Below are 12,534 nucleotides of genomic sequence, written 5' to 3'. Positions count from 1 at the left end.
ACCGCGCCCGGCTAATTTTTTTGTATTTTTAGTAGAGACGGGGTTTCACCGTGTTAGCCAGGATGGTCTCGATCTCCTGACCTTGTGATCCGCCCGCCTCGGCCTCCCAAAGTGCTGGGATTACAGGCGTGAGCCACCGCGCCCGGCGCGAGGTCTTCATTATAAATGTTTTCCTTAGGTTATTTGTAATCACAATAAAATTTAAGAACTAGGCCTTTTTTAGGAAGTACATTTTTGTACAAGTTGTATGTAGTATTAGGAATTAATATGATTCATTCTGCCATCAAATTCTGTGTATATTTTGTTACTGATAAAGAATGATGCGGATTTTTTTTTTTTTTTTAAACCAAGCTCTGTTGTAACTGTCCCATGCTGTCTGATTAGGGTTCTGGAATCTTCACTATAAGCCCACTTTTTTTGTTTTTGTTTTTTAAACTCCTTTTACCTCTCCATTAGTTTGGGAATTAATGACTTTTTACTGATGTAGCATTTTACTGAAATGCTTCCGAATTTTTTGAGAGTTACTTTAGGATAATAAACAGTACTTTTACCAGCATCTTTGAATGACTTATTGGAGAGTTATTTCTGGCACTCTCCATGGACGTCATAGTCAACAGGCTGTGTTGATCTCTAGCAATGTCAGAACATTCTCTTCCAGCATTCCAGCTCTCTCTGCTTCCCATCTCTCCTTTTCCTTCAGTCCATCTTTCCTTTTTAAACTTGGGGCTGATTCCATGTCTTTGCCATCATGAATAGTGCTGCAGTGAACATACGTATGCATGTGTCTTTATGGTAGAATGATTTGTATTCCTTTGGGTATATACCCAGTAATGGGATTGCCGAGTTGAATGGTAGTTCTGTTTTTAGCTCTTTGAGGAGTTGCCACACTGCTTTCCACAGTAGTTTAACTAATTTACACTCCCACCAGTAGTGTATAGTGTTCCCTTTTCTCTACAACCTTGCCAACATCTGTTATTTTTTTTTTACTTTTTGAAAATAGCCATTCTGGTGTGAAATGGTATCTCATTGTGGTTTTGATTTGTTTTTCTCTATTGATCAGTGATATTGAGCTTTTTTTCCTATGCTTGTTGGGCCACATGTATGTCTTCTTTTGAAAAGTGTCTGTTCATGTCCATTGCCCACTTTTTAATGGGGTTGTTTGTTTTATATTTGTAATTTTGTTTAAGTTCCTTATGGATGCTGGATATGAGACCTTTGTCAGATGCATATTTTGCAAATATTTTCTCCCATTCTGTAGGTTGTCTGTTTACTCTGTTGATAGTTTCTTCTGCTGTGCGGAAACTCTTAAGTTTAATTAGATCCTGTTTGTCAACTTTCGTTGCAGTTGTTTTTGGCATCTTCGTCATGAAATCTTTGCCAGTTCCTATGTCCAGAATGGCACTGACTAGGTTGTCTTCAGGGTTTTTATAGTTTTGGGTTTTACATTTAAGTCTTTAATCCATCTTGAGTTGATTTTTGTCTATGGTGTAAGGAAGGGATCCAGTTTTAATCTTCTGCATATGGTTAGCCAGTTATCCCAGCACCATTTATTGAATATGGAGTCTTTGACGTTGCTTGTTTTTGTCAGCTTTGTCGAAGATCAGATGGTTATAGATGTGTGGCCTTATTTCTGGGCTCTAGTTGAGGTTGGAGGATGGAAGGAGGGAGAGGATCAGAAAAAATAACTATTGGGCTCTAGGCTTTGTACCTGGGTGATGAAATAATCTGTACAACAAACACGTGTGACATGAGTTTACCTATATAACAAACCTGCACGTAATACCCCTGAACCTAAAATAAAAGTTAAAAAAAAAAAAACAAAAAACAACCTTGGGGCACACATGATGGGACTAAAAAAGATTTGTACCACTCTGATTTTTAGGAAAATCTACCTTGTCATTGTCATTCATTAAGTAGGATTAGAAATAGGTTATTATAAATAAATCTTTTGTTATTTTCTTGCCTCTGAAGGCATGTGTACAACAGGATATGGGCCGGGTATGGTGGTGCATGCCTGTAGTTTCAGCTACTGGGGAGGCTGAGGTGGGAGGATTTCTTAAGTCCACGAATTTGAAACTGCAGTATGCTGTGATTGTGCCTGTGAGTAACCACTGCACACCAGCCTGGGAAACATAGTAAGATCCTTTCTCTAATTGAAAAAAAACAAACAAAAAAACCAGGATATAGGATATTTATCTTTATTTTTGAAATGGAGTCTCACTTTGTTGCCCAGGCTGGAGTGCAGTGGCACGATCTCGGCTCACCGCAACCTCCACCTCCCGGGTTCAAGCAATGCTCCTGCCTCAGTCCCCTGAGTAGCTGGGATTATAGGCATGCACCACAACGCCTGGCTAATTTTTGTACTTTTTGTAGAGACGGAGTTTCACTATGTTGGTCAGGCTGGTCGCAAAACTCCTGACCTCGTGATCTGCCTGCCTCGGCCTCCCAAAGTGCTGGGATTACAGGAGTGAGCCACTGCGCCCAGCCAGGATATGGGATGTTTATAATGAATTTTTTTTGGAGGCAGGCACACCTACAAGTTTTCCTTTTTACTTTGCCTTACAAAGAATACTGTCTGATAAAATGAAAAATGATTTTTACATTTCATAAAACCCATAATTGACTTTGACTTTGCCCTGAGGCAAGGATTTATGTACCCCCTAGGAATTACTGTTCTGTCCAACATAGTAGCCATTAGTCATATGTGGCTATTTAAATTAAGAAAACATATTGTTTATGTTTTAAATTATAAATTATAGTCATGTGCTGCATATGCCAGGGGTCTCAAAAGATTGTAATTCGCTTTTATTTTTTGTTTTTATTTTTTGAGACGGAGTTTTGCTCTTTCACCAGGCTGGAGTGCAGTGGCACAATGTCGGCTGAGTACAATCTCCGCCTCCCGGGTTCAAGCGATTCTCCTGCCTCAGCCTCCCAAGTAGCTGGGACTGCAGGCACGCACCACCACGTCCAGCTAATTTTTTGTATTTTAGTAGAGATGGGGTTTCACCATGTTGGCTAGGCTGGTCTCAAACTCCTGACCTCGTGGTCTGCCCTCCTCGGCCTCCCAAAGTGCTGGGATTGCAGGTGTGAGCCATAGCGCCCGGCTTATAATTCGTATTTTTATTCTACCTTTTCTATGTTTAGATGTGTCTTGATGTACAGATACTTACCATTATATTCCACTTGCCTACAGTATTCAGTACAGTAACATGCTGAACAGGTTTGTAGCCTGGGAGCAATAGGCTATACCATGCAGACTAGGTGTGTAGTAGGCTGTCTCATCTAGGTTTGTGTAAGGCATACTCTGTGATGCTTGTAAAATGCTAGAATCACTAACAGCACATTTTTTTCAGAGTGTGTCCCTATCAGTAAGTGATGCATGACTGTAATTTAAAATAAATGAAACAAAAAAATTCAGTTCACTTGAACTAGCCCCATTTAAATACTCTCTAGCCACATATTGCTAGTGGCTACCATATTGGACATTGGCAATATGGATTATCACCATCATGCATTAAATTCTCTTGGGCAGTGCTATACTAGACTGGTCATTTTTATTTTTTATTTATTTGTTTGTTTGTTTGTTTATTTATTTATTTATTTGAGACAGAGTCTCGCTCTGTTGCCCAGGCTGGAGTGCATGGCACGATCTCGGCACACTGCAACCTCTGCGTCCCGGGTTCAAGTGATTCTCCTGCCTCAGCCTTTTTAGTAGCTGGGACTACAGGCACCAACCACCACACCTTGCTAATTTTTGGATTTTTAGTAGAGATGGGGTTTCACCATATTGGCCAGGCTGGTCTCAAACTCCTGACTGTGTGATCCACTTGCCTCGGCCTCCCAAAGTGCTGGGATTACAGGTGTGTGCCACCACGCCTGGCCCTAGACTGATCATTTTTAAGAAAAGAAAGAGGCTAGCGCTAGCTGGGTGCAGTGGCTCATGCCTGTGATCCCACCACTTTAGGAGGCTGAGGCAGGTTGATCACTTGAGCCCAGGAGTTCAAGACCAACCTGGATAACATGGTGAAACCCTGTCTCTACTAAAAATATTAAAAATTAGCCAGGATGGTGGTACGTGCCTGTAGCTCCAGCTGCTTGGGAGGCTAAGATGGGAGGATTGCTTGAGCCTGGAGGTGAAGGTTGCAGTGAGCTGAGATCGCACCACTGCACTCCAGCCTGGGTGACAGAAGGAGACCCTGTCTCAAAAAAAGAAAAAAATAAAAAATAAAAAGGCTAATGAAAGAACAAAATAATAAAGACCCAAATTTCTACTCTTCCTTCCACAATGTAGCTTTTCCTGGCTTCTTGTACTCTTGATTAAAATTCAGAAAAAGATATGTCATGTTGAGTATCATCACTTTGACCTTGTTTTTAATGTTTAATTCTGTTTTCCAGGCTGGCAGTGATGGTGAAAGCATAGGAAACTGCCCCTTTTCCCAGAGGCTCTTCATGATTCTTTGGCTCAAAGGAGTTGTATTTAGTGTGACGACTGTTGACCTGAAAAGGTAAGACATGGGCGCAGTTTGCAATCAACTTAAGCTGAACTATCTTTTCAGTTTGATCCTATTTTCACCTTGATGGCATGTATTCTCTAAAGGAAATATATTGTATTAAAGTTCTGCTGGTTTGTGGACAAACTTAACTTGTATATAACTATTTTGGACAAGTCACACTGTCAGTATACTGCATGTGGCTACTCAGTCTTTTTTAGCAACTTTTGTATGTTTACCTTAAATTTCATGAGCAGCACGAGGAGGTATGTGTTAGTGTGGATGCAGTGAAATCCTTGACTTCTTTTTTCCAGTGTAAACATGGAGTCATCAAGAACTTTCTAAACAGACATCATCTTGGCCCCAAATGTGTTAAACATGTGACCTATATAATCTGGATCTTTAAAGACAAGGATTTTTAGGGGGTTGAATACCATTGTTGTCAATTTCATTTAATTTATTTTTCAGGGAATAACAGTAATTTTCTATAGCATTTTAGCTATAATGCAAATATTTTAATCATATTTGTTTAAATGTATTGTAAAATAAGAGCAATTATCTGTGGCCCTGTGTCTGTTCTTGCTAAGTGAAGAGTTGTTTGCAGCTTTCTCTTGGATAATTTTATGGCTTATTTTTCCATAGTGGAGAGGGCTGAGAAGAGCCGTGATGAGTAGAAAGCTCTGTTTTATTCAGGAATGTCTATTCACCTTTAGCAAACAGGTCTGAGGTGAAGAATATTCATACATCCCCTTTCCGAAAAGGTGTAAATCAAGGGTGAAGAATAGTTATATTAATGGGAAAATCTAGGGTTTGGCAGTGGATTCCTCTTGATGCAAGTGTCACAACATGATTTGCTATTATACTTATTTTTAAAACTATTAGTCTGTTCTCACATTGCTATAAAGAACTACCTGAGACTGGGTAATTCATAAAGAAAAGAGGTTTACTTGACTGACAGTTCTGCAGGTTGTACAGGAAACTTGGCTGGGGAGGCCTCAGGAGACTTACAATTATGATAGAAGGCAAAGGGGAAGCAGACATGTCTTTCATGGCCAGAGAAGGAAGAAGAGAGAAGGGGGAGGTGTTACACATTTTTAAACAACCAGATCTTGTGAGAACTCACTCACTGTCACAGAAAGTCTGCCCTTGTGATCCAGTCACCTCCCACAAGGCCCCTCTTCCAACATTGAAGATTACAATTTGATATGAGATTTGGGCAAGGACACAAATTTAAACCATATTATATATCAAGTTATGAACAGTGTCCAGGAAAAAATATTGACAGCCTATCACTTGATAAAGTGGCAGGATTCATGTATGTTATCCCTCTGAGCATCACATGCTGATAGTTACCTGAGAGCTATAATTCCATTCCCAGTTCTAGGTTAGTGTACTCAGATTTCTGTCATTCCGTTAAAATACATTTTTACTTACTGCCAGTGCATATATTTGAAATTTTACAGACTTTAAAATTTATTGAACATAAGCCATAAAGTCATCTAGGAACCCCTTTAGTTATGTATGTAAATGTAGAAATAAGCCTTTGGGAATAGTGAGTTAAAACTACAAGCTCTTGGGAAGACATTACCTTATTCATGTTGGACAGAGATGTTGTAAGAATGAAATAAGTCATGTAGTTACCCTTCTGTTACTGTTTTTTTTCATACATGTGTACACAAAGGAAGTTTCCCAATATAACTCCTAAAAATAGACTGTGCCACCAGGCACACACCCTTACTGTGTCCTAAAATACATGAATTTCTCCTATGCCATTTTTGGCTTGGAGCAAGTGAGTTGACTGCCATGCTTTGAAAAAGCCGTCATTGAATAGTTTAATACAGTGCTTTAATTGTGACACATACCAGTAATAGTGCTATAAACGATGGGAATCTGGGTCAGAAAAGGAAGTAAACCCATTATAGCTATTTCAGAGTTGTCTGTTTCTTTTCATTTGCAGACTTTTTAAAGGCATTATTCCTATAGGTTGATTGATATTTGCAGATTTGTATATATTTAATTGTATATGTGGAAATATGTTTAAGGGTATATGTTAAGTGTTTATATATATAAAAAGTGGCGCATGGGAGGTAGGCATTCAGGGCCTCATAATTAGAAAATATCAAAGAAGATATATGTTTATTACCTAGGGCTTTATGTAAAATCAACAGTAGAGAGCACTTAAAATTGAAGCTTATATTTTTTGGTCTTTAGCAATCATAGGTCTCCAGTAAATCTAAAAAATGCTTCTTAGGGCAGCTAAAACTATACAAGTAGTACATGATAATGAGTCTCTACCATCCCTACCCCTAGTCATCAACTTCCCCTTCAGAGAGATAATTTGTTTTAGGTTTGGTCTTTATTCTTCCAAATCTTTTCCTTTTTTCTTTTTCTTTTTTTTGAGACAGGGTCTGCCTCTGTCACCAAGGCTGGAGTGCAGTGGCACGATCACGGCTTACTCTGTAGCCTTGAGCTCCTGGGCTCAAGTAATCCTCCACCCTCAGCCTCCCAAGTAGCTAGGACTACAGGTATTTACTATCGCACCTGGCTAATTTTTTATTTTTAAGAGACAGAGTCTCCCTGTGTTGCCCAGGCGGGTCTTGAACTCCTGGGCTCAAGCAGTCCTCTGGCCTTGGCCTCCCAAAGTGCTGGGATTACAGACTTTAGCCACTGTGCCTGGCCTCATCCAGATCTTTTCCATGAGTTTACACACTTGTAGTCTTGGACAAAATTTTAAAGAGAAAGTACCTCAAGAAAGTGAACATTGGTTCAAAAAACAAAACCAGAAATCAACCCACCAGTATATATGAAAGTTATCACAGAGGAATAAAACATCCCTGTAGTACTTTTCATAATATATTCTTAATCTTAAAACATTAAATGTGACTCTTTTTAGAAATTTGTGGGGGAGAAAAAATGCCTATAGTGCTTATTTTCCTGCTTTTCCTGGTAATTGCCTAATATCTTGGTGAGAAGTACTGACTCCAGAACAAACCAGTGGAGAACAATAGAACTCCTCTGAGAGTTACTTAGCAGCTCACTCTATGATTTGAAAAAAATGATTGTTACATGACATTTCATCCATAAGAACAAGCCCATTTCTAGTTCTGGCACTGTATGACATGTTCTCTTTGAATCTCAGTTGGCATTAATGACTATGCTGGTAGTATTCATGTGTCCCTTGTGAGGCTGTGAACAATCTTCCATTACTTGCCTGCCAAAGCAGCCTTAGTGCTTTGGTGGGAGTCATTTCCAAACCTGATTTTCTGTTCATATTGCAATTTAAAGAACGTTTAGATAAAAAAAAGGGCCCGGGCTTCACAAAGAATTTCAATTTACATCAACGATTTGAACAAAAGCTTCAGCTAATATAAGTGAAAATATTAAAATTGGGGACAGAGTTAAAGATGTTCTGGCATGTCATCAGTTGGGAAACAACCATGGCATAGTATAGAAAATTTCAGGAGTGAGACCTGGCTGTGTATGGAGAAAGCTCCATCACTGATTTCACTGGGACCTGGGGCAAGCTGCCTCATCTTCCTTGGAGTCAGTTACCTTATATTTAAATTCAGGAAAAAGGAAGGGAAAAAAACTTCACTTTTGTAATAGTTTAAAATGTTACAATGGAACTATGAAACTGATAGTTCTGCATATCTTAAAAGGCAGTTAGAAACTCAGAAGAAAATCTGATTCCCAAATAGACTCTTCAGATAGTTTTATCTTCATGATCATGTCTCTGTGGTTCCACCTTTCTGAAAACAGTCTTCAGTAACTTGAGAAATCAGTTCAATTTCCATGATCTTCAGTAGCAGCAGCATGAGTGACACATGCCAAGACTAAATGGAATGAGACAGGCCTGTCTTTCAGAGAGATCATCTACTTCCTGCTGCTGTCCAGACAGGAAAGTCAGACTCCATTTTTCCCCTTTGTAAAGTTGACTTGAGCTACATGAAGCACTTGTTAGAGCAGTCCAATTCAAGATAATTGTGCTTTATGACTGCATTCAGAATCACATGTGTACTCACTGTGTGTGTGTGAATGTGGGTGGGTGGGGGATGTGTGTGTGTGTGTGATTGAGAGGTAAGGGAAACACAGACACACAGAGAGGGAGTATTTTGTTGCTATGTCTTTATGTTCTTTTTTTTTTTTAATCTTCTTTTTCAAGATGATTTCAAAGATGATACATCCTGTTGAGGCCGCTGAGAGCTAAGTGAATAGAATTATCAGTGAATGTTTTTCTAAACCTGTTATCAGTATACACTTTACTCCTAAACTGTTATCAAGATGTTAAAAATTATAGAATCTATATTTGGGCCATGCAAAGTGGCTCACTCTTGTAACCCCAGCGCTTTGAGAGGCCGGGGCAGGCGATCACTTGAGGTCAGGAGTTCAAGACTAGCCTGGCCAACATGGTGAAATCCTGTCTCTACTAAAAATACAAAAATTAGTCATGCGTGGTGGTGAGTGCCTGTAGTCCCAGCTACTCGGGAGGCTGAGGCAGGAGAATCACTTGAATCCAGGAGGTGGAGGCTGCAGTGAGCTGAAATCACGCCACTGCACTCTAGCCTGGGCAACAGAGTGAGACTCCATCTCAAAAAAAAAAAAAAAAAAAACACCCAAAAACAAAGACAAAAGAATTATGGAATCCATATTTGAAATCTTTCCATGGGTGCTATTTTTTTTTGAAGTATTCCTCCACAGATTGACATTAAAATTGACATTAAAAGTAGACAGATTAACAATATTTAATCCAAATCAATAAAATTCTTTAACTGATTGAACTGGGACAAAGACAAATTCTTAGTGACAAGGGGTCTTGGTGTGTGTGTTTTGTTGAGTCCATGATTAATTCGTTCAATTAGTGACTTGACTATCAGTCAAACCAGAATATAGCAAATCTAGTAAAGAATAATTAATAGTAGTAAAGCGTTCTGAAAGAAATAATTCTGGTTCTATGTTAACTTTTGTGAGGTTTTTTTGTTGTTGTTGTTATATGTTTATATAGTGTCCAGTAATCTCTTTGATATGTGTGAATTAATTTTATGCCCTGAAAATCAGCACCTTCAAAAAGGAACTCAATTTTTTTTTTTGTTATTGTTCTCTTTCTGGAGAAAAAAGGAGCTCAATTTAAAAGATAAGGCCTACATACCTAGTACTTTCTTCTTCGTTGGGCAAGTCAACTTGTTACAGATAGGTCATCTTCAAGAGCCAGCTCCAGTGTCCTATAGCTATGCTGCACTCATTTCATACCAAGCAGCTGGAACTGAGTCACCAGCCCAGCTTCCTCCAATTGTTGCAATTGTACTGAACTACATTTTAATAGAAATTAAGCCTCTCAAGTCTCTTAAAATATTAGCTCCTATAGGATTCCTCCTTTTCATTCGTTTCTTTTCCTTTCGGTTTTTGTTTTTATTTTTCTTCATCTAGAAAGAAAATGGGAAACAACAGAATAATTTATTTCATCTGAAAGACTACCATGATAAATGAGGATAAAAATAATAAACCCCAAAACACTAGAGAATATTTGCACCCTGTTGCAAGGCATGAGTTCTGTGCACTTTGCTCTTGATGTCACGTAAGGGAAATATTTGAATGAGTTTTAATCAAGTATTGAGTATTTACTGAAGGCCTTTTTGGAAGTAAACCAAAGATGTCTTGAAATTTTTAGACATTGCCTATTGGCTCAATTTCATTTGTCTCAAACTGCAATTCTTACAGTGTTACGTTTCTGTGAAACATCTGTAAAATGAGCCTTTGTGGGTCAAACAGAACACCTGAGGCCTGAGAGTGCAGGTGAGAACTGCAAGTTGAAGAATCTTAGATTCTGTTTGGTTGGTATATAGCTTGTGAGTGAATCAGATTACTGTTTAGAACTTGTCCATTTATTTGAAATCTACTAATATGTTTGAAGGCACTAAAGTTTCTTCTCAGATTCTTCGCTTGGAATCAGGACCTGCCGTGGTTGTCTGTCATCTCAACAGTTAATCTGGAAAACAGTTTTATCGCTTTATTTATTTGAAAAAAATATATATAGCCTTTCAACCGAAACAAGATAGACTATTCACTAATCACAAATATTAATGGAAAATTGGTAATCATATGCCCTTTAAACTTTCCTTGGTGGTACATATGACTCTAAATCAGATTTTGTTTATTACTAGTCAGTTAATGCTAGGTAACCATTTATGAACCACCAGCTCTATTAAAGTTTAAACTGCCAATCTTATTTCCTGCATAATGCTTTGTTAATGTGATACTAAAAGTGGTAATGGCTTTCATTTGCATACTTTTAGTTCACTTTCACGTGCCTTATTTGATTTAATCTTTACAGACAAAGCAGATCTTATAAAGAGGAAATCCAGACTCAAAGAGGTTGTAATTTATGTAGTCATGTAGCTGGTAAATGGCAGAGCTTTTCCATTTGGGACTTCAAGCCAGTCCTTTTTATTCAGCCTTGGTTCTTTTTTCTCTGATATGCTAGCTTTCTCCCTCTCCCAATAAATATTTTTATTTGGGAGCCAGGTGCAGTGGCATGCTCTCTAGTCCCAGCCACTCGCAGCTGAGGATCACTTGAGACCAGGAGTTTGAGGACAGCCTGGGCAACATAGCAAGAGAGAGAGACCCCTATCTCTAAAAAAAAAAAAAAAAAAAAAAAAAAAATGAATAAAATTTAAAAAATTAAGAATCTTTTTGTTTAGAGAGCTTAAAAACTTTCATAATTAATTATAGAAGTAATAGGTGTTATTTATTTTTGTCCCACATGCCCTACCCGACCTACTCCTTTGGGTTTTGTTTTTTTTTTTTTAAGCATTGAGACTGTTATAAATAAATTTTTGGTGCTGCAAAAGAAATAGCACTTGAATATAAAATTTTCTTTTTAATTCTCAGCAAGGCAAGTTACTTCTATAGAAGGGTGCGTTCTTACAGATGGAGCAATGGTAAGCGCACACTTGGATAAGGGAGGGGAAAGGGTTCTTATCTCTGACGCACGTGGCCCCTGCTTCCGTGTCGTTCCCCTATTGGCTAGGGTTAGACCGCACAGGCTAAACTAATTCTTGGCTAATTTAAAGAGAGTCACTGGGTGAGTGGTTTGGTCGGAAAAATGGGTATGACAGAGCAGGTAATTGAAATGAGTCAGGGTGGAGCAGGTAATCAAAAATGGTCACTTTACGAGGAAGTTAAGTTTAAAAGCAGAAGGTGAAGAATTGAACATACTGACATATTGATTATTTGAAAAGAAATTTAGAACTCATATCTAACAAGACCTTCTTCCCCTTTATCTAATCTACCCTGTTCTTAAAAAAAACTATTTGTGAAAAACAGACTTATATGATTAACTTAGTTAGGCATTTAATTGACTGTTCATTATAAAAATGTTAATGGATATGTTTTATGAATTTGGAGTGAGAAAATTGTTTTCCAGGTAATCACAATTTATATATGACAAGATTAAAAAACATTCCTTTTTTTTTTTTTTTTTTTTTTTTTTTTTTTTTTTTTTTTTGAGACAGAGTTTTGCTCTCGTTGCCCAGGCTGGAATGCAGTGGTACAATCTCAGCTCACTGCAACCTTCACCTCCCGGATTCAAGCGATTGTCCTTCCTCAGCTTCCTGAGTAACTGGGATTGCAGGCGTGCACCACCATGCCTGGCTAATTTTGTATTTTTAGTAGAGATGGGGTTTCACCATGTTGGCCAGGCTGGTCTCGAACTCCTGACCTCAGATGATCCGCCCGCCTTGGCCTCCCAAAGTGCTGAGATTACAGACATGAGCCACTGTGCCCGGTCTACAGTCATTGCTTGGTATCCATGGGGGATTGGTTTAAGGACCCCTGGTGGATACCAAAATCCACAGATGGCTCAAGTTTCTTATATAAAATGGAATAGTATTTGCATATTAACCTGCAAATAGCCTCCCATATACTTTAAATCATCTCTAGGTTATAATGCCTAATAAAGTGTAAATGCTATGTAAGTTGTCATTACACTGTGTTTAGGGAATAATGACAAGTAAAAGTCTGTACATGTTCAGTACAACTGCAACCACCC

At 38.4% G+C, this 12,534-nt stretch overlaps 1 protein-coding gene across 2 annotated transcripts in view; it reads left to right on the top strand.

The window, feature by feature from the left end:
* The window catches only part of CLIC4 (chloride intracellular channel 4), a 95,079-nt gene that overhangs the window by 48,974 nt on the left and 33,571 nt on the right, over nt 1-12,534 (top strand). The window contains exon 2 of one of the 2 annotated variants that reach the window (XM_055262711.2): nt 4,396-4,505. In XM_055262711.2, coding sequence (XP_055118686.1) covers nt 4,396-4,505 — 110 coding nt within the window. The remainder of the gene's footprint in view (nt 1-4,395; nt 4,506-12,534) is intronic. The other variant, XM_055262712.2, reaches the window with a different exon arrangement.

This window comes from Symphalangus syndactylus, chromosome 22, assembly GCF_028878055.3.
Source record: "Symphalangus syndactylus isolate Jambi chromosome 22, NHGRI_mSymSyn1-v2.1_pri, whole genome shotgun sequence".
Lineage (NCBI taxonomy): Eukaryota > Metazoa > Chordata > Mammalia > Primates > Hylobatidae > Symphalangus > Symphalangus syndactylus.
Note: the sequence above shows the minus strand (reverse complement) of the source record. Positions and strands in the feature narration are given on the sequence as shown.